This window comes from Canis lupus, chromosome 25 (genome assembly GCF_003254725.2).
Source record: "Canis lupus dingo isolate Sandy chromosome 25, ASM325472v2, whole genome shotgun sequence".
In the NCBI taxonomy this organism is placed as follows: Eukaryota; Metazoa; Chordata; class Mammalia; order Carnivora; family Canidae; genus Canis; species Canis lupus.
In genome coordinates, this window is record NC_064267.1 from 43339162 (window position 1) to 43362282 (window position 23121).

Consider the following 23121-nt stretch of genomic DNA (forward strand, 5'->3'; position numbering starts at 1 on the left):
CAAAATCAGAGAACTTAAGAAATTTCCTGTGTTGGTAAGTCATGATTTCCAACGAGGAAGCAAGAGGATCCCGTCTGCTGGCTGGAGAAACTGAGACCTACTGGCAAGAGTCCTGTTTTTCCAAATTACAGCCTCAGTTCAAAACTTGCTTAACCAAGAACTATCAATTTAATAATGATTTTTCACGTCCATTTTCCTGCCTTTGTGCATTTACACTAACATAATATCCTGAAAGCACCGAGAGTGTCTGTCCACATGCTGCCACTAGAGAAGCAATGACAGAGGAAGCAAATTCTTCAGGTGGTGGGTAGATGGGGCATAGTTCCCTGGTTCTTTCTCTGGCCCCACATTCCCATACTACACTGCAATTCAAGTTATCTTTCATTAACAGTTGTATATGTTAGAGACCAAATGCAGGAAGTGTCCTGTGTTTTTGGAGGTTAGGGAGGGCCTATCCATTACCAACGAATTTAACTATAAAGTAGTTGTAATAAAAAAAGGAAAAAAAAATCTTCAACTTGTTTTAACTAAAAAAGAATATTGGCTAAATATTTCAGTGAATCCCTTACTAGTTTTGGAACAAATTAAATCAAGCTTTAACTTGCAATGAAAAGTATTTGCTAGCGTGTGTACAGGTTGATTTGTGAGTGTCTTACAGAGGTGCTTGTTGTCCAGGGTAAAGAAATACTCTGGCTAGCACTGGCTGAGGTTAGCCATGGACCATTTATTTTTCATCGAAATGGAATGTGGACGTTTGTTTAGTTTCTTAACGTTTTATATTCCACCCTGGCAGGGACGTGGTGTATCACCAATCCCTCCGTGAAACTGTGATTCATAAGCCCATTTCCTGCCCGTGCCTCCAAGGCTTCGGCCCCTGGAAAAGAATTGAAATACTACCCCGTTGCCCAGAGCTCCCTGCCACTCACTCTTACCACAGAGCCTGCTGCTTTTGTTCACTGAACAGTTGTTTTCCTAAAATAATCCATAATGTACACACTATACTTGATCACTAAGATGTTGGGCTTTAAGTAAACTAAACTCTAAGCCATGGTGGCACTGTAACTCCTCCTAGCTGTCCCAGAGCTGACCTCAGGTAGCTGACCTCAAGTAGGGCCTCGCAGATAGCATTACCTTTAAGGAGCCCCGAGTGAAATTTCAGGATGGTGGGTACACTAGCCCTTGGCCAGCCGAGCTACAGCCTCCGGTGAACAGCAGGAGAAGGCAGCTGCCCTGACCGTGGTGATGAGTCAGGACTGGGGGTTAGATTGCCTTTGAACCTGGTGCACCAGCAGCACAAGAGTGGATCCTCTGTTTGGAATTAGATGGGACGGGAAGGAGAAAGAGGAGACGGAGAGTTCTGGAATGCCGCTGCAGCCCTGCTCTTCCCTCTCTGGCCTGTTGAGCTCTACCTTAGCCAGATGTGGGGATCCTTGGGCCTCGAAGACAGTTCAGCCCCAGCCTCCTCAGAAATAGGTTCTCTGCAGGTCCCAAGTGGCTGAATCACAAAGATTTGGGCAGAAGAGGGCTGCTTCCAGCTTTAAGTCTGGACTCCTGGCCTCCAGACCCACCTGTCACTGTGGGCTGGCCACTTCTCTCGGGCTCAGTCCACACCGGACACAATAGGTAAAGTAAAGGGAACCCCCAGCTAAGACACAAAGTGCCATGGAAATCCATGTAAGGTGGGTTCCTCAGTGATCCTGTGATCAGAAGGCACCATGTGATGCTCTTACATGTAAGCTGGCAGAGGAGGATCTGCTCAGCTTGCCCGTGCCCCAAAGAAGACAGTCCTGATGGTTAGAGAAGGCTCTGTGCTGGTCTGGGACCTGCCTCTTAGTCTGCCTTTGGAGACCGCCTTAAGACATCCCATCCTGGGTGGCACTGTCTAGTGATGGCAGATGGCGTTACCCATCTGTGTGCTAAAGAGAGCTTAGACGGCCTGTCCTCCCTGAAACAGCCCTGCCCAGACGCGGGCCCCACAGGAATGTGAGCCCTCAGATCCCTTGGACACTGACTCATAAATCAAATTCACAGAAGACTGGGGTACCCAGAATGAATAGGGGCAGGGAACACCTATTTGCAGAATAGGGCCTCTCTTCCTGTTGGGAAGTTTAGAGGAGCCAAATGACAGGTTGTTGAGTGGGCAAGGAATCAGGGGAAGGATTGGTTAGGTGATCTCAGGGACCATTGTCACCAGGCCTGAGGCACCCCTACACCCTGAGGGCTGGACCAGCACTTGAACTGCCAGCTTCCTCAGGCCCCTGTCCTCCCCCTTTCTCACTCCCATAGCCAGCCAGCTCCCATCATAGACACAGTCTTTCCTTAGTACCTGTCAGGTGAAGGTCTGCTCTGTTTTGGTGTTATCTTTATAATTTAAACCGCAAAGGACAACATGATCTCTGAAGTCTTGGCAGGGAGTGGGAAAGAGTACTGCAGGACACCCCTCCCACCCCCCTGCCGTTACCCAGTTCCATCCAGTGATGACATCTTGCAAAACTATAGTATAATATCACAGTCAGGATATTAACATTGAGGATTTCCATTACCACTGGGATATCTTTAATAGCCACACCCACTTCCCCTCCCCCCACACTTCCTCCATAACCCCTGGCAACCACTAATCTGTTCTCCATTTCCACCATTTTGTCACTTCAAGCATGTCATGTAAATAGAATTGTACAGTTTATAACCATGAGAAATGACTTGTTTCGCACAGCATAATTCACTGAAGAGTCATCCAGGTTTGTGTATCAGTAGTTCCTGGTACGGATGTACCATGGTTTGTTGAATGGTTCCCCTGTGGAAGGACAGCCGACATTCCCGGTGTTGAGTTGTGACAAGTAAAGCTGCTGTAAGCATTCATGTACAGATTTTTATATGACGATAAGTTTCCCTCTCTCTGGGATAAATGCCCAAGAGTGTAATCGCTGAGCCACATGTAGTTGTAGGTTTAGCTTTTGAAGAAACTGCCAGACTGTTTTCCACAGTGGCTGTACCAGTTTTGTGTTCTCAGTGTGGGAGTGATCCAGTTACTCTGTTTGTGTACATCTGTTTTGAGGTTCTCAATTCTGGCCCTCTGAAATCCTACCCAGTCTTGAAACCTGTTGCTATATAGTAATTCCTGAAATTGGGTGTATTAATTCTTCCCACCGTATTCTTTTTCAAAATATTCTTAGCTCCTCTAGTCCCTTTACCCTTTCTACATTTTAGAATAATCTTGTATGTATTTACAGAAAATCTTGCTGGTATTTGATAGAAATTACATTAAATTCATCTAGCAATTTGAATAGAATTGACATCTTAACTATGTTGAGTCTTCCAATTCATGAACAAGATATATCTTTCCATTTATATGATCTTCAGTTTCTTTCATTAGCATTTCATAGCTCTCAGCATGCAAGTCCCATCCACGTCTTCCTAGATTGACACCTAAGTATTTTTCATTTTTATTTTTTCTGACCAATTATAAATGATGTATTTTTATTTCAGTGTCTTAATTTAAGCTCATCACTAGTATATAGAAATTGATTTTCATGAATTTATCTTGTATCTCGTGTACTCTCTTAACTCTCTTAGTTCTAGGATTTTCGAGGGGTTGATTCCTTGGGATTTTCTATATAGACAATCACGGCATCTGCAAACAGAGATAGTTCTGTTTCTTCCTCTCTGATCTATATGCTTTTTACTTCCTTTTTTTTTCCCTCTTGCTTTATTGCTCTGCCTAGAATTTCTAGCACTATGTTGAAAAGAATGGTGAAAGCAGGAATCCTTGCCTTGTTCCCAGTCTTAGGGGGAAAGCATCCAGTCTTTCATCATTAAGTGCAATATTAGCTATTGGTTCTTTATCAAGTACCCCTCTGTTCCTTTTTTTCTTTTTTTTTTTTTTTTAGAGTTTTTATCATGAATGTTGTTGAGTTTGGTCTTTTTTTCTTCATCCATTTATATGATCATGTAACTTTTTTCTTCACAAACCTGTTAATCTTGTGGACTACAATGTTTAAATTTTAGATATTGAACCAGACTTGCATTGACAGAACAAACCCCACTTGCCATGGCATATAATTCTTTTAACATATTGATCTATTGCTCTATTCTATTTGTTAAGATTTTGTTAAGGATTTTTTTCCCTTTTCTTTTGACTTGATTGTTAAGGATTTTTGCATCTTTATTCATGAAGGACATTTGTCTTTGTTTTGTTTTGTTTTTTGTGGTACTGTCTTTATCTGGTTTTGGTAACATAAAAGCTTTATAAAATGAATTAAGAAGTGTTCCTTCCTGTTTTGTTTTCTTTCTTTCTTTCTTTTTTTTAAAGATTTCATTTATTTATTCATGAAAGACACAGAGAGAGAGAGGCAGAGACACAGGCAGAGGGAGAAGCAGGCTCCATGCAGGGAGCCTGACATGGGACTCTATCCTGGGACTCCAGGATCATGCCCTGGGCCAAAGGCAGGCGCTAAACCACTGAGCCACACAGGCATCCCCTGTTTTGTTTTCTTGAAGACAGAATTGGTGTTACTTTTTAAAAGCCTGATAGAAATCTTCAGGGAGACCATGTAGGCCTGAAGATTTCTTTTCAGGGAACTTTTAAATTATGAAGCAGGGGATCCCTGGGTGGCTCAGCGGTTTAGCGCCTGTCTTTGGCGATCCTGGAGTCCTGGGATCGAGTCCCGCGTCGGGCTCCTAGCATGGAGCCTGCTTCTCCCTTTGCCTGTGTCTCTGCCTCTCTCTCTCTCTATGTCTATCATGAATAAGTAAATAAATCTTTAAAAAATAAAATAAAATAAATTATGAAGCAATTTCCCTCATAGTCATAATTCTAAGGTTACTTGAATAGTCTTATATCACAGTTTCATATTGACAGGCTTGTGATGATTTGTGGGTTTTTTTAAGATTTTATTTATTTAACAGAGAGAGAGCTCAAGCAAGGGGAGCAGCAGGCAGAGGGAGGAGAAGCAGGCCCCCCAGTGAGCAAGGAGCCCAATACAAGGCTCAGTCCCAGGACCCCAGAATCATAACCTGAACTGAACTCAGACACTTAGCCAATTGAACCACCCAGGCGCCCCATGATTTGTGTTTTTATCTAAGTTGTCAAACCTGTATGTGTAGAGTTATTCATAATAATCCCTTATCTTTTTTTTATCTGTAGGATCTGTAGTAATATCTTCTGTTTCATTCCCAACATTGGTAATTTCTGTCTTCTACCTTTTTCTTTGTTGGTCTTGCTTGAGACTTGGCATTTTTATTAATCTTTTCAAAGAATCAGCTTTTTGTTTGACTAATTTTCTCTACTGTTTTCTACTTTCCTTTTCATTGATATCTGCTCTTTATTATTTCCTTCCTTTTGCTTGCTTTCGGTTTGTCTAGTCTTTTTTTGTGTTCTGGAGACTTTCTTTTTTTTTTCATTTGTTTCAAGAATGTGCATTGCTCATGGAAGCCTTTTTGTGATGACTGCTTTAAAAATCAATGGCAGATAATTCTAGCAACTCTGTTATCTTGATATTGGCATCTACTGATTGTCTCTTTTTGTTCAGTTTGAGAGCTCCCTGACTCCTGGTATGACAAGTGATTTTTTTAAAAGATTTTATTTATTGGGACGCCTGGGTGGCTCAGTGGTTGAGCATCTGGCTTTGGCTCAGGGCGTGATCCTGGAGTCCTGGGATTGAGTCCCACATTGGACTCCTTACATGGAGTCTGCTTCTCTCTCTACCTATGTCTCTGCCTCTGTGTGTGTGTGTGTGTGTGTGTGTGTGTGTGTGTGTGTCTCTCATGAATTTAAAAAATTTTTTTTTTTTAATCTTTAAAAAAAAATATTTTGTTTATTTGACACAGAGAGAGAGCATACAAGTAGGCAGAGCAGCAAACAGAGGGAGAGGGAGAAGCAGGTTCCTTGATGAGTAGAGAGCCCAATGTGTTCTCCATTTCAGGACCCTGGGATCACAACCTGAGCCAAAGGCAGACGCTTAACCAACTGAGCCACCCAGGTGCCCCTGATGAGTGATTTTTTTTTTTTATTTAAACCCAGATATTTTGAGTATTATAAGACTTTTGATCTAATTTAAACCTGTTTTAGCCAGCTGCTCCTGACCCTGCTCTGGCTGAGGGAGCAGGGGCTCCTCCTTATTACTGCCAGGTGTGAATAAAAGTTCAGGATTTACACTCAGCCTCTGTTGACACCTATTGGTGGAGGTTGGGGAGGAGGAGACTCCTTGTTACTGCAGGGCAGGGATGGGAATTCCCCAGATACCTTCTAGGCCTCCACTAGTATCTCCCTAACCAGAACAGGTAGGAGCACCTCATTAGTGTTGCCCACATTGCCTCCCCTGATGCCACAGGGACATGGTGGGTAGTGGTGAAGCCCTTGATTCTCTCTCTACCAGGCTCCTCTGACACCCTCAGAGCATGGAGAGGGAGATATCTTATTACTGCCAAGTGGAGGCTAGGCTCTCCACATGGTCTCCACTCTCACCTGGGGATGAGGACCTCATTACTGCCCAGCAGGGATGAAGCTCCCCCTCTCTACTTGCTCTTTTCTCATGCACCCCAGCTGGGGATGTAGGGGTGCCTGATGATACCTAATGAGTAGAAGTCTGGCCCCCTCCCTGAGGCCCTTGCTGGTGTGATTGGGACAGGGCCATGATATTTTCTGTAGTGTTTGGTTATTTTCTAAAACTTCTGTCATGCTAAGCTATCCCTTTCCTGGTCCTTTGGCTAGAGGCTTTGGGGGGGATTTTTTGCCTTCACCATTCACATTGCCAGGTTGCTGGCTTCTTCTGCTCCAAGTGTGGAATCTATAAGAACAAAGGAAACCCAGGGAACTCAACACTTTTCATTCCTTGCATCTTCAGAGACCTAGCCAGTCTGCCTCCTTCTCTCCATCTTTCAGGGTCTCTTATGTTTATTTTATACATAACATCCAGTGTTTGGGTTGTATTTAGTGGGAGGAATAGTGAAAATTATATCTACTCCATCTTCCCAAAAGCAAAACAGCTCTTCTCTTTTTGAGGAGTCTCCTTACTTACTGGCTGTAAACTACTAGAGAGAACAAGTTTTGTGTGCCCTGGAAGGCATATGTGCATATGAAGATGCTTAATAGTTGTTGGTAGACTGACTTGGCTGTTCACATGGCACCTGAAACTCACAGAGGGAAATTTAGAGAACTGACTAAGAGAGACTGCTGGGTGTCCTGTTGAACCTCTTCACTCTGTGGCCGTGGAAGTGCTCCCTAGGTGCCCAGCTTCCGAAAGAGGAGGCTGGCATCTTCCCTTCCATCTTCATGCAGAGGTTATAAGCAGAGGACAGACTGCCCCCAAAGCCCTTTGACATGCAAACCCACCAGTTGTCAGGGTTGGGCACAGACCTTGTCATTATATGGTAGGTGCCCACTTAGGGAACAGCAGCCTCTTTGAGAATGCATGGCTGGGGGTTCACAGCACTCATCCCATGTGTCCTTTGAAACAGGAGGACCATGACACTATGGAAGCTGATCTGGACAAAGATGAGCTGATCCAGCCCCAGCTTGGAGAGCTCTCAGGCGAGAAGCTTCTGACCACGGAGTACTTGGGAGTAAGTACCACATGAGGGAAAAGGGGAAAGGAGAGATGGGCCATTGATGCATTGAGCTTTTGCAGTGACACATAATGGTTTGGTTTGGTCTGCTACAATACTGTGTTTGGGAGAAACTCTTTGCTGGCCTGTTTGCCTGCAATGGCCCTGAAGTGCATTGCACTGTGGTCCCAGCTACCTGCCCCAGGGCTGTGGGTGAACAGGAAAAGATTAGAATATAACCAGAGGGCACATGCCAGAAGCCTTCCTAATGTCTAACATTGTGCCCATCTTTAGTAGTAATCATCTACATGCCCAGCTTCTGAATTTTTGTGCACCTTATCTAGTAGAGGGGAAGAGGGAAGTCACTAGCACACAGGTGATGGCTGAAACCATCAAAGCAGGTGTGATTGCTCACTGAAGTGGAGGGCTGGGGGGAGAGGGTGGTGGGCTGAGGCCAGATGGGAAGACCAGATGTGTCAGGACGGGAAGCAAGAAGAGGAGCCTCTGAGAAAGGCAGAAAAGTGGATAATCAGGATTGCAGAGAACCAGGAGAATGTAGCATGCTGACTAACTGAAGGGAGGAGTGGTTCAGAATGGACTGAGTGGTCAGTCCAAGCATCCAAGAGGCCTGTGGAGTCACACGTCCTAGATCAGGCCATAATCTAAGCCCTAAAAACTCCCTGCTGACTCTGATGCCCGGCCAGCTCTGGGCGCCCATGCTTAGCTCCTCTAGCTAAACAGGGAAGGGTATTAGCCAGGAGGGAGCTGCCGATCGGTCAGGAGAGGGTGGCAGTGCCACGGACCCACAGGTTTCTCATGAAACCATGAGCAGAAGGCACGTCAGTGGACAGGGGGAGTGGTGGAATGTGAGGTTTCCGAAGGGAGGAGCAACTGCAAGGGTTTGGGAGCCAGTGGGGACTGGAGCTCCAAGACGGACAGCAGAGTGCACAGCAGCAATGGCCATGGCATCAAGAGGAGCTCCTGGAATTTTGAAGCTGGTGGTTGACTGAGTCGGTCACACAGAGTCTGACCTCTCCTCAAATGAGTCAGGTTATTGTTGGAGCAGAAAGCCGGGAGCCAGTCTCTCAACAGTCAGCCAGCAGGGACAGTGACTTCAGAAGGAGAAGGATGTGGATGCAGGTGACATGAGCCTTGTAGGAGTGGCTAGAAGCAGAAAGTGCCTTTCCAGCGCCACCCCCATTCCCGGCCCTTCTCATCTCATCCTGGGCACTGGTCTCCCCAGTCACCTGCCCCGGTCATCCTCACTTTTTGAGGAATTTCCAGGGCCCCAGGCCAGAGTACAGAATATGCTGGTGGAACTTGAGGTTAGAGGCAGCCAGCTGTGGGAGCTTCCTAGGCAAGGGTTTGGGATTTTATCCTACATGAGCTGGGAGCATCCTGGAGTTGGGGAGTGACTCCGTTTGACTTGTTTTAATTTATTATTTTTAAAATATTTTATTTATTTATTCATGAGAGACACAGAGAGAGAGGCAAAGACACAGGCAGAGAGAGAAGCAGGCCCCTCACAGGGAGCCTGACCTGGGACTCGATCCCCAGATCGGGGTCATGCCCTGAGCCAAAGGCGGATGCTCAACCACTGAGCCACCCGGGCATCCCTTGACTTGTTTTAATATACGACCTTCTATTTTCACTCTGGCTGCATAATGGAGAATAGACTGTAAGGAGGAAAAGTGACAGAAGGGAGATGACCCAAGGAGGCTGGGCCAGGGTGCCACCTTTACACCCCCGCCCCTTGCATCTGGCCACCATCAAGGCCAATAGCCTGCCACAGTCCTTAGAATGCCTCAAGGATCAAAGGAGTCTGACTGTGGAGGCTCTGTTTATATTAGGTCAAGTAAGGTTGGAAGTGAGGGAGCCAGGTTCCAAGTTGTTGATGGGAGTCTGGAGCCCTGACGAGGCTCTGTTTCCCTTTGGAAGAGTGCTGGCTTTGTCAGGGAAGGACGGGGCTCCATTTGATAGGCTGTGCGTTGTTTAAAAGCAAGACTCCTGCTTCAGGGGTGGGAGATGAGGAGGACAGAAGAGGCAGTCGGTGGTGCTTCTTTGGAGGATGGAAGCACCAGCCATCGGGCACACAGCCCACAGACACAACCACGCAGGCACATGAGGGTCAGCAAGGATGTCACGCAGCTTGGTGAATAAGAAACCTAAATGCAGCCCCCAGCTGAATGACTTGCAGTACCGCGACACAGTCCAATGGTGTGGGTGAGATCTTATGTTGATAGTGGTGAAGATTTCTAACAACACCAAAAAAAAGTCCCAGATGCAGAATATCTGGGACTCCCAGCTTCCTCATGCAGCTTCACTGAGGCACAAAATGGCAGAGCTTGCAGATCGACGGGTCACCCAGTGTCATGGCATCTGGAAATGGTATCATTTTCTCGTAGCATGCAGTTCTAAATCTCCTGAATGTCTATGTACTATCCTAGGATGTACATACTATCCTATGTACTAGGAGAGATTTTGAATACAACAGGAAAGTCCCTGCATGTTTGCTTGTGTCGTTGGTGGAGACATGAGTAATACAAATGACATCCAGAAAGAATTCATTATATAAATGTGAAGACCAAGCGTATTAGCTTCCTAGGGACCAGAGTAATAAATGAGCATAAACCGAATGGCTTAAAACACCAGAAATTTATTCTCTCACAGTTCTGGAGGCCAGAGGTCTAACATCAAGATGTCCACACAGCCACGTCCCCTCCAAAGGCCCTGCAGGGGAAGCTTTCATGCTCCCCAGCTTCTGATGGTTCCATGTTTTCCTCAGCTTGTGGCTGCGTCCCTCCTGAACTCTGCCTCCATCTCCATGGGGTCTTCTCCCCCTTTTCTTTCTTTCATATCATATAAGCACACTTATCATTGGATCTAAGATAATCTAGAATGATCTTTTCATCTCAGGATCCATAACTTAATCACATTTGCCAAGACTGCTTTTCCAAATGTCACATTCACGGGTTCTTGGGGTTAGAACATGGACATGTCTATCTGGGGCCACTGCCCCTCAGCCCACTGCAACAGGTCACTGTAGGATCTCATAATAGAAGGGATTTTACAGTCTCACTAGAAAACGGTATGTGGAGCAGTAGTCACAGAGGTGGTGTGCACACTCCCAGCATTCCTGTCTTTGTCCGTCACCCATGCTAAGCTGCCCTCCATCCCCTGGTATTGATTTGAAGTTGACAGCCAGCCAGCCTCTCTGTCAGGGTCATTGACTTCAACAAGGAGTCTTACTTGCTGTGCTTTGGCTCCAGTGTGAGCAGGGGCTTTCAGTTCACATTGTCGCAACAGTTTATGGCAGACGAGGGAACCTGCTACAGGTAGAAGATTTTTCTCACTGGGGAGTATGTGCCCAAAAGTCAGGATTCCTACATCCTATTCTGACATCCTACATAGGTTGTAGGTTTTTCAAAATCCCTTGAAGATACTGACTTTTTGAAACATTGGATTAGATCATGCAAAATGCTTTTCTTGAACTCGGGGCATTTGCCTAACACATAGCAGAATGCCAAAAAGTTTAAGACCTAGCTGTCACCTTCGAGAAGTTTACAAAAGAAGACACAGAGCAGACAAAAGTGTGCCATTGGTGAGGACTGCAGATAACAGCAAGGGGTGGTGAGTGGGTTGGCAGAGACTGTCCTGCACATCCTGCACAACAGAGCTGCCCAGGGTCTCTCAAAGCCCCAGAACGTGGAATGTGGCTTAAGATAGAATCTGGGACCCACGCCAGACCTCCTTACCATAATCCCAGGAATCGGTTCTTTTTTTTTTTTAGGAATCAGGTTCTTGTACACACCAATGATCTGGAAACTACTGGCTTGGGGTGAGGGTGGAGGTACAGTAGGGGCAGCCCACCAAGGTATTCGAGGATGGAAGGAAGCCATTACCAGGATTCCTGGACACATAGCACCACCACCCCGAAGCTCGCCTCCAGCTGGGCATTTGTAGCCACACCCACACGAGGCCCCCTTGCTGGTCCTCTTCCTCCCAACTGAAAGCATACAGACCCCGTGCACTGCAGAGTCCTGGCCGCAAGAAATGCTGCAGACCACAGAGAACTCAGAAAGCTGGTGACAAGAGAACAAGTCACTTTTCCTAAGCTTGCATGAGAGTGGCAGTGGTCACATGAAATGTGTTGCTTACTCGTAATTCTGGTGGAAAGCAGCATGCTTCGTTTCTTCCTTAGGCCGTGACCGTCAGCAGGTCAAGACTGATGATTTGCCAACTTCTCCTCGCTTGGTTATTTCTGAATTTGTTTGTGTCATCCATACTATGCTGAATAATCACTTAATTCTTCCTAAAAAGAATGCCCAGATTTAAATAGCTTTGTCACCTTGGTTAAAGGGGTATAGATATTTACCATAGGATCTCAGTTTTTTGTTTTTATTTCACAGTTTAAATGTATCGTTAGTTACCCTCAACAACAGCAAGAGGCACGTCTTAAATGAGTTCAGCACATGTCACGGGCCAAGCTTTGTGCTGAGGGCTTCACACACCTGACTCCAGTAAATTTGGTCCTCCCAACAAGCTATGGGGGAAATTCTGATAGTATAGCATTTTCTAGACAGGAGAGCTGAGACTAAGGAAGGTAAGGAATATTCTCAAGTGTATTTGAGCCTGCTTGCCTGTGTTCTTTCCCACTAAGCTGTGCCACCTTCTGGAAAAGCTGTCAATTTTCCAGTGAATTGCATGCTGTATTTGCAAATTGAGAGAAGTCCCACTGAGTGGCATATTCACAATTTCCATATGGTCTGTGTTAAGCACAGACTCAGTTTGGGGGGCAGGGGGGAGGCTGATTGTAAAAGCTAATTACTCACTTTCCACACTTTCTTCCCCCTGTCCGACAAAGACCCAAATTCACTCAGTTTTCTGGAGATCGCCTGAAGGACTGGTCAGCACTGCCTCCAGAGAATGTGTGTATGGAGGTGCAAGAGGGGATCTGCATCTTTATTACACCCACCCACACACACACACACACGCACACGCCCTGTGGTCCTGAAACCAGAGTCTGGACCATGGAAACTTTGCCACTTGGGTGGTGGGCACAGCTGGCCAGGGTGCCGGGCTGAGCCCCTTGGAGAAAGACAGGGCTCTGGGCCCCCACCATCCCATTGCCCTGGTGGGAGTATGAGGCGCTTGCAGCTGGCTGTGCTTTACTTGCAGCAAAAACCAAAATCAGAGAAGGAAGAGCCTTGGTTTACAACTTTTGCTTTAAATTTTTTTTTAATGTGTCTCCACTTTGGACTTTTTATAATCACTTTTCAACCAGTTATCCCTGCTCTGCCTGACTAATGGTTGAAGGCTCAGTGCCTTCTACAGAGTGAGGAATTGGGTTGGAGTTAAAAATCCATATCCTTGTGTGAAAACAACTGAACAAGCAGGGGGAGTGGGAATCCCAGACTCCTAAATATTCCAAATGCTTTTTCTTTTTTTTTTTCAAAGATTTTATTTATTTATTCATGAGAGACACAGAGAAAGAGGCAGAGACACAAGCAGAGGGAGAAGCAGGCTCCATGCAAGGAACCCAATGTGGGACTTGATCCCGGGACTCCAGGATCATGCCCTGGGCCAGGCAGACGTTTAACTGCTGAGCTACCCAGGTGTCCCTCCAAATGCATTTCTTTTTCAATTTGTTTCTTGTATTCTTTTTTTTTTTTAATGTGTATTTGTTTTTAAGTAATGTCTACTCCAAACTTGGTGCTCGAACTCACAATCCCGAGATCAAGCATTACACACTCTACCGACTGAGTCAGTGAGGCACCCCCTGTATTCTTCTTTCTAATTACAAAAGAAATGCATGTGTATTACTCGAAAGTCCAAAGAAAACAGCACAAACAACCATAATAACCACCGTTCCCTCTGTTACTCTTCCATTTATCTCTGTGTCGTGTCTTTGCTTTATTAATGGCTAATAGCGGAGAGTCCTGACTTATCAGTCCTGCTGATGATGCTGTGGGACATCAGACCCCAGGCTCTATCCATTTTTTTTTTTTTTTTTTTTGTCCATGTCTTTCTACACTCTGCCTGTCAATATGAAGGAAAGACCCAGGTTGCATGGGTCCTCTGGCTTATGGGGTTTAGGAGGTCTTTAAATAAAGGAATACAAAGTTAGTTATGGAAGTGAACACCTGATTTAGAATGAGAATGAGAAATCACAGTGAAATTCACATTTTAAGAATTGACAGCGAATCCCTGGGTGGCTCAAGGGAATCCCTGGGTGGCTCAGTGGTTTAACACCTGCCTTCGGCCCGGGGTGATCCTGGAGTCCCAGGATCGAGTCCCAGGTCGGGCTCCCTGCTTGGAGGCTGCTTCTCCCTCTGCCTGTGTCTCTGCCTCTGTGTGTGTGTGTGTGTGTGTGTGTGTGTGTGTGTGTCTTTCATGAATAAATAAATAAAATCTTAAAAAAAAAAAAAAGAATTGACAGATATCACAAAGAGAAAAATAATGTTTTTATTAGTTAGCTGCTTTGCACACCCCATGGGGGCTTTTTTGTCTAGTTTTGTTTCATGCCTTTGATTGCCTCTACATATATGACAATGAGTTCCTAATATTTTCTACAGAGAGAAATGGAAATTAGTCCTTCTTATAACATATTTGATCAAATTTAATCAGATTTGATCAAGATTAGAAAACTTTTTGGCCTCACATTTAGTTTTTGGTGATGCTGGCTACATTTTTAGGATAGTCACTAAATTTGAGAACACCTTCCTCAAGTTTCTTCCACAAATAAGCTGCAAAATTTGGGGATATTTCAAGTTTTCTTGCATATGGATTATTCATAAATACTCCAACAACATAGGGAATTCCTAGAAGCCGTTCCTGCCCCAGAATAGCCAGCAATTGTTTGGCTGTGCACCCAGGTGATTGGGAATCATATGAATACATCTCAGGAAACCCAAATTAAATGTCACCTGGACTCAGCATCCCCTTACCTAAATCCCAAATTGCCTTTGGCTGTTCCAGCATCATGTCACCAACATGAAGGGAAGTGTGACAAGGGAAGTCAGAGTAGGAAGAAACAGCAGAAGGGAAGTCAGAGTGGAAAGAAACAGCAGTATAAAGTGCTTGCAATTAAAATATCTTACTTTTGCAAATGTTACAAAAAATATGCCCACATGAACACATTGCTTGGGCCCCTTCTGGGGCCTTGAAGCTCCGGTTTCGTCAGCTCAATGGTAGTCCTGCCTCCATACATCAGTCCTTCATTCCCAGGCATGTTGCCTCGTGGTAATGAGGTGACCCATGCAGCTCCTGGCACAAATCCACGATAAAGTCAGGAAGAAGGCCAAATTGGCAGACCAGCCAAATCTACCTGTCTACAGTGCTTTTCCCCAAAGCTCCAGCTAGCGACCTCCACTCCATTCTTACTGGTCAGGACCAGGTCACAGAACTACTAGCTGCAAGGGAATCTGGGAAAGGGAGTATTTTTAAGTAGAAACCTTTCTTTCTTTCTTTCTTTCTTTCTTTCTTTCTTTCTTTCTTTCTTTTCTTTTCTTTTCTTTTCTTTTCTTTTTTTAAGATTTTATTTATTCATGTGAGACACAGAGAGAGAGAGGCAGAGACATAGGCAGAGGGAGAAGCAGGCTCCATGCAGGGAACCCAATATGGGACTCGATCCCAGGACCCCGGGATCATGCCCTGAGCCAAAGGTGGACACTCAACCGCTGAGCCACCTAGGGCCCGAAGTAGAAACATTTATGTGCCAACAAAATTAGAGCACCATTGGTCAAGAGAGAATGAATATTGGGTAGCCAGCAAACAGTGTCTGCTCTAGCTTGCATGTAATTTTCTATATGGATGGATGGATGGATGGATGGATGGATGGATGGATGGATGGATGGATGGATGGATGAGTAGCTAGATGGATGGATAGGTGGATGGATCGATGGATCGGTGGATGGGTGAGTGGGTAGATGGATGGATAGATGGGTAGATAAACGGGTGGACCAATAGAAGATAGATAGTAAGAATACCTATATTTTCTTATAAAAACTCATACTGCTTTATTAACATGTCATAATTTCTTTTTTTTATAGTAAGATGTCATAATTTCTTTATGTGATTCACCAGTCCTTGAAAACTAGTCAATAGGAAATAACATTTTTTTTTTTACCTAAATTGACATGTGTTGACCATCTTTTACTACTGAATAAATTATATTCTGCTAAATCATCCACTGCATTTTTTAAGTAGCAGAACCTTCTTTCGAACCAAACCCCCATCTGTCACACAGATGAAGGCTGAGTCCCTCTGGTTGAGTAAGGTGGCTGCCAGGAACCCTTTCTCTGCTCTCTCCCAGTAGCCCCTGAGGCATTTCTGTGGAACTCAGTATAGTCAGCAGGACTAGATAACCTTTCAGATCTTTCTAGCCCAAAAAGGCTGCTTTGAAACTGAGGGGCCCAGAGAGGAGCCTGGAGACCTCATGGACTCCCATGTGGCTCACCCACAAGCACAGCAGGTTGTAAGGTGAGCAGGAAGCAGGCCCTAGGGAAAGCGGCTGCTCTGAGACGCTGGGTGTACCCAGAACAGTGCTGGGTCCTGCACTTTCCCTCCACCAAGGACCTTTCCTCAGGCCTTTGGGTAACAGACCAGACACTTCCAGCCCACAGGCCAGACTCCGTTTCTTCATCCACTGGAGACGATGAATACCACCCACCTTAAGTTATTTCTTAAGTCTATAAGGTTTTAAGAAGATGGTACAGCAGGGGTGCCTGGCTGGCTCAGTTGGTAGAATGTGCAACTCTTGATCTCAGGGTTGTAAGTTCGAGCCCCATGTTGGTTGTAGAGATTACTTAAAATCTTTTTTGGGGGATAAAAGGGAAATGGTATGGTTGACAGGGTTTTCCAAAATCTGAAACACTCTCACATGTAAGTGAAGTGTTCTCTGTCTTCTAGGAAGGAGTTGGGAGGGTGAGTGGAGGAGGAGGAGGCAAGAAGCCATATATTCACCTTCCCTCCTTTTCTAGTACCTTAAGACCCCACCTTCTAGGCCTTTTTTGGCAAGACTCAGGTGTTCTGTCTGGAATAATGGAGGGAGAAAGAGCAGTATGGGTGTTCCTGGGGTGGGCAAAAGGGGCCTGCTCCCCTGATGAGTAGCACAGCCAATAAATTTGAGTCTCGATACTGGACTGGACGGGGCAACGTGACCACAGGGGAGTCCTAGTAAAAGCAGCAGGTGTGAGAATTGACTGCAGTTAAAACAGCCCTTTTTTGCACATCACACAAGAGATATAAAGGGAGTTGGAACTGCATTTTAGTGCTTACCTAGAAGTTTGTGCCATTTCCTCCCCATGCTGAAGGCCTCACACCTTCTTTCTCCTCCCGCCCCACTCCCCTTCACACTGCCTCCCCTCCACCCCCACCTTTACCAGCCTGGGTTTGGGCCCACCCTGTCCACTCACCCAGCTGGCAGCTGTCCCTACAACACAATGGGGCCCCTTTTTTCTTTTCCCTACCTCAAACGCTAGATAAACCCAAATAACCTCTCAGCAAAAATCAAGAAATCAAAGATGTAATTCCAATTTTTAAAAAATTTCTAGTTTGTTTTTGCTGCTGTACATGCCAATTTTTTTTTATTTTTATTTCCAAATAACTCTAGATTCATAGGAATTTGGAAGAGTAGCCTAGAGAGGTCCTGTGCACTCTTCCCCCAGTCTCCGTAATAGCCCTGTTTCAAATGATTGCAGTGCCCTGTCATATGGGCAGTCCGTCCTGACACAATCGAAACTCCATTCAGATTGCACCAGTTTTACAGTAATTTATTTTTTAAACTGTTTTTCTTAATTGTTAACATAATCTAACCATTTTACAGAACACTTGGAAAATAAAGGGGAGAAAAAATCCCCCTTGGTTCTACTATACTGCTTACCACTGTATGCATTGTAGTGTTCATTTCCTTCTGGTCTTTTGTGTACTTTTAACATAATGGAAAGCATCATTTATATGTAGTATTATAACCTTTTATTAAATGTTTTAAAGAAACATTTTTCTTCATAACCCAGTCTTTATCATTGTAAATGACCAGTTAATATTTCAAATGAACATGCCATATCTCACTTAATTATTCCTCTATTACCAGACACTCAGATTATTCCAGTTTTACTGTATAACAATTTTGTAACAAACAACTTTGTTTATTAATATTTTCCATATTTGGAGTACTTTCACTAGGATTTACACCCAAGGATGTAAACATTTTTATGACTCCTGATATAAAACACCAGATTACTTCCCAGAGTAATTAGAAATGACTCGGCTTCCTGTGGCACTAACATTTATGACTCCTGCTGGCAGTGGGTGGATCATTGCTTTAATGGTCATGTAATAGTTGAAAGATGATACCTGTTTTGTGAAGTTGTAGTTTCCAATAACTTGTAAAGTTGATCATTTTTTTCATCATTTATTAACTGGTGATCTTTTCTGTTTATGACTTAGCTATTTGACTTCTTTGCTCAACACAATCTACTGTTTTACTTTTTGATTTGTGAGAGCTGCTTATCTAATGAAAACCTCAACATTTCATCTATTAAATATGTGCAAATATTTCTTCCCGGCTTGTTGTTTACCTGTAGTTTGGGTTTATCTCTAATATATAAGTGGAAATGTTACTTTTTTATGAAACCAAATCTGCTAATTTTTTTTCCTTCTCACTTTCAAAACTCAGTCTTCCCAGAGATGTGATTATTACTGTATTCAACTGTTTTCTTCTCTTTTCCATGGTCTGTTTTATTTTTTTACTTTATACTGTCAAATGGTATAATATGCAAGCCCACGGGAAATTTTCCCCCAATTTCTGTTTATCTGAATAATCTGTGTCATGATCCTTACTCATTTATTTGCAAAGCCTTTGATTATGACAGATTAATTTATTACACACAGGAACTTCTACTTCTAGATCAGCTCACAAGTACACAGCGTCTCCAGCCCTTTCTCCTCTTTCTTTCCACCAGATTATGACGAACACGGGGAAGACGAGGCGGAAGGGCCTGGTCGGTGTGCAGCAGAGTGCCCACGAGCCCCTGCGCCGGCCCGTCACCCCCGGCGGCCACAGGACCGCAGTGTAAGTCCGGGCTAACGGAGGCGGGGATATCTATGCTTAAGCTTTGTTTTAACTGCAGTGTAAGATGCGTGTATTTAAAAACTCAAAATAAAACATTCGCACTGGAAAGCATTTACCTCTTCGTTGTTTATCTCTTGGGGATTTTTTTGCCGGGAAAGAAGTTGTCTTCTTCACCCTGGCTTTCTTCTTCCAAAAAAAAGAAGTGATTGGCCTTCAGGATCTCCAGGCACTTCCAGCCTTCGCCCAGAAGAAGCCAACTATTGGCCAATGTAATTTCAAAGGAAAGGACCAGAAGGAGCAGTGTGTCCACTCAGACAGGACTCTGGTTGCTTTTGTTCTGTGCCCCCACCCACCCCCACCATTGTACCAGGACTTATGTTGGAGTGGGGGGGGTCACAGGTCAAGGCACCAAATCAACTTACTTTTAAAAGCAAGTCTGTGCATGTTTAGCAGCCTAGCTTTCTTCATAGTCTTACTCCTACCCCACTTACAGGAACAAAACTTTAGTGTGGTTACCCAGAACCTCTGATCGACCTGGGGGGCTGGCGGCCTATACCCCTGTGGGCTCTCAGGGGCCCCAGGCCAGGCAGCCCAGCTGTCAAGAGAAAATTGCAGAGAGAAACAGGTACGAGCCAGAGGTTTATAGAAAGCAGGAGAAAAACCTATGTTTATTCATTCAACAAATATTGGCCATAAAATACTTGAAATGAGCGGGACGTATTTTATTTAGTTAACCCACATAGCTGAGCAGTTCGCTTGTTTCCAGTTTTACTCTATAGCAATTTGTAATGAATAACCAGGTGCCTGGGATACAGCCATAAACCAAACACGGAAATGCCTGCCCTGGCGTTGCTCCATGTGTGGCTGTTGGGGATGCTGAGCCAGCACTTGGCACCCAGATCCTGCCAAGTGCTCTTGCCACGTGGGACTTGACCTATGAGGATTTCCAGGTCCACACCACGGATTGATGGTCTCTTAGATTTTATTTCAAAATGAGACACCACGTGCTTCATATTTCAAGGTTCTTAATTTAAATTACCAATATGCATTTTTAAAAAGATTTTATTTATTTTTTCATGAGAGACACAGAGAGAGGCAGAGACACAGGCAGAGGGAGAAGCAGGTTCCCTGCAGGGAGCCTGATGCCGGACTCAATCCTAGGATCCAAGGATCACTACCAGAGCCAAAGACAGACGCCAACTGGGCCACCCAGATGCCCCTCACTACCAGTACTTTTAACTTAGCTTCCAGCTATTAACATTTTGCCACTTTGCCTCCTCTCTCGGTCTCCTTCTATGTGCATAATATATGATTTACACACATATACTTTGTTTTGTTGGACTGTTTGAAAGAAGGTTGCAGGCTTGCAACAGGTATCCCCTGCGTAAGAACATCTTGTACTTAACCACATTATCACACCTCAGAAAGTTAACATTCACGTAATATTATAAAGTATATCAGTATTCCCATAATTGCCCCCAAAATGTCATTTATATCAGGTTTTGTGTTTACTTGTTTGATCTAGAATATAGCCAAGTGTTAACTACTAGTAATTCTAGTTTATAAATACATCTTTTTAAGGGCACCTGGGTGGCTCAGTCGGTTGAGCATCTGCTTCTGGCTCAGCTCATGATCTAGGGGTCCTGGGATGGAGTCCTGCATCAGGCTCCCTGCTCAGCAGGGGGTCTGCTTCTCTCTCTCTCTCTCTCTCTCTCTCTCTCTCTAATAAATAAATAAATAAAATGTTTAAAAAACAAGATTATCTTTTAAAGTTACTGAAACCCAGAGAGGCAACAATGGCATAAGGATATTTAGTTAGAAATAATAAAAGGAATCCTTCTTTTAATTATATATTTTTTTAAGATTTATTTATTTACTCATGAGAGATACAGAGAGAGGCAAAGAAGCAGGCTCCATGCAGGGAGCCCTACGTGGGACTCGATCCCGGGTGTCCAGGATCACGCCCTGGGCCAAAGACGGTGCTAAACTGCTGAGCCACCCGGGCTGCCCTGGATAAAAGGAATCTAATAAATATAAGATCTAACCACTTGGCTCCGTTAATTCTGGGGTCAGGTGTTCTACCTTGTGGAGAGGAAGAAGAGGACATCTTTCCATGCCTGGGGAGCATGGTGACGGTCCCCTGACTCGTGGGACCAGCCCCTGCAAGGAGTGAGAGGATTTCACTGCCCTGACTATGGACCGTCCCACACTGGTGAAACAATTGCTCATCACCAACTGCCTCCCCTGGGCCAATTCTACAAACATATCACTCCTGGGTGCCAGATGGTGTGCTAATTGCCAGGGAAACCAGAATAAATGAGATGTGATTCCTGTCCCCGGCCGCCTTGCGGGGGAGAGAAATGATTGATGGACTGTGGTCAATGGACTGTGGTGGACGCAGCGTGCTCCCCACGGTTGGCAGAAAGGTAACTTTCAAGGATCTTTATTTAGCCTCTTTAAAAAGTTTCTGTGACACCATGAATCCAACTGGCGCTGATAACCTAACGTCACCAGGAGTGCGAATCAAGAATCCCGGTGATCTTGGAGACACTGACAATATGCACTGCACACATTCGAGGTACCAGTACTCCTGGAGTCAGTAATCACATTTCTGGGGTTATATGCTGAGAAGTAATCAGATATTCACAGATACATGTACAAGGGTATTTATTGCGGTATTCATTAGAAATAATCTAAATGGAGGCATCTGGATGACTCAGTTGGTTAAGCATCTTACTCTTGATTTCAGTGTAGGTCATGATCTCAGGGTCGTGAGATCGAGCCCTGTGTCAGGCTCTGCACTTAGCAAGGAGTCTGCTTTACATTCTCTTTCTCTCTCTCTCCCTCTGCCCCTCTCTCAAAAAATAAAGAAAAAGTTATTCATTTAAAAAAATAAAGAATCTAAATGCCCAAAGCAGGAGACTGTTTACATAATTATACATTCACACTAAACAGTACTGAAAGTGATGTTTTAGAATATATATAAGACTAGGGGAGGGATCCCTGGGTGGCGCAGCGGTTTGGCGCTTGCCTTTGGCCCAGGGCGCGATCCCGGAGATCCGGGATCGAATCCCACATCGGGCTCCCGGTGCATGGAGCCTGCTTATCCCTCTGCCTGTGTCTCTGTGCCTCTCTCTCTGTGACTATCCTAAATAAATAAAAATTAAAAAAAAAAAGACTAGGGGAGAGCCTCTATATATTAAGTGAGAAAGCAAATTATAAAACAGGATAGATCTAGCCTGCTGGCCACTCACAGTGATCCCAAGTTTATTTATTTATTTTTTAAAGATTTTATTTATTTATTCATGAGAGATGAATAAATCTCAGAGACAGAGAGAGGCAGAGACACAGGCAGAGGTAGAAGCAGGCTCCATAGAGGGAGCCCAACATGGGACTCGATCCTGGGACCCCGGGATCACACCCTGGGCTGAAGGCAGATGCTAAACCGCTAAGCCACCCGGGCTGCCCCCAAGTTTATTTTTTAAAGTATATATTTGCATTTTTCAAAAGTGAAAAGATATCAGATGTTAATGATGGTCGTCGTATCTAGGCATTGGGAGGGCAGGACATTCTTTATAGTCTGTATTTTCCTACTTTTTCATGATAAACACTGGTTTTTTTAATCAAGAAAAGAAAGGTTGAAAATAAAATGACAGTCACCCTGCACAACTCCGGGTTGTGCCCTCCGTCACCCCAGCCCTCCCTCGGCCTGTTTCCTCCGCATCCCTCCCAGCCTCACCCCTCTGTGGCTTTCGGATCCCTCCCCTGCACTCACTGGCCACACTTGGCACCATCATTTAACAACCCTTTACCCCGTCATGCTCCACCTGCGCCACCACCACCCACCCCGACTCCACTGCTCTCCTTTCCCGGGCCTCCCGACAGGCCCCCAGATCCCCAGGCCGTCTCCCGGCTGCCCGGCCCCGGCCCCGTCCTCCGCGGCCCCCGTGGTCCAGCCGTGACTTCGGGTCACCCGTGACCTCGCAGTTTCCAACCCTAGAGCACCCTCAGCGTCTTGCGGTTGCCCCTGCTAACCACCCTCCTGGTCACCCCACCCCCACGTCGGGCTGCCGTGTGGGCTTGGTCCCCAACTCGCCCCTCTTCTCAAATGCCCCCATCTCTGGTCCCCCCCATCCTGCGTGTACTTGGGCTTCCCTACACACTGCAGACGCCCAAATCTCAGCCCAGAGCATGAGGGGCTCCCCACAGCACCCCGTGTCAGTACTTCCTAGGTGAGCACCAGTGTCTCCCGAGCCCCGGGCCTCAGGGAGTGGCATTGACACCCCCCAAGGCCCGAGCCAGAATCCCACCTTGTGGCCGAGCCCCCTCCTCCCTCTGCTCTCCCCACCCCGGGCCCTGCCCTCTGCCCCCCGAGCCATCTCTTCTCCCCACAGTCCCCCTGCCACAGTCCACCCTCCACCACCTTAGAAGGATGTTTCTAGCACATCATCACGGAATGTCATTTCTGCAGCTATTTCCCTTAGGGGTCAAATCTAATCAAACCC

The 23121-nt window shown here is 45.3% G+C and overlaps 1 protein-coding gene across 8 annotated transcripts in view; it reads left to right on the forward strand.

Moving 5' to 3' along the window:
• ARMC9 (armadillo repeat containing 9) overlaps positions 1-23121 on the forward strand; it is a 147262-nt gene that overhangs the window by 108496 nt on the left and 15645 nt on the right. For all 8 annotated transcript variants that reach the window (XM_025463409.3, XM_025463411.3, XM_025463412.3 and 5 more), the window contains 2 exons: positions 7456-7560; positions 18507-18616. In XM_025463409.3, coding sequence (XP_025319194.2) covers positions 7456-7560; positions 18507-18616 — 215 coding nt within the window. The remainder of the gene's footprint in view (positions 1-7455; positions 7561-18506; positions 18617-23121) is intronic.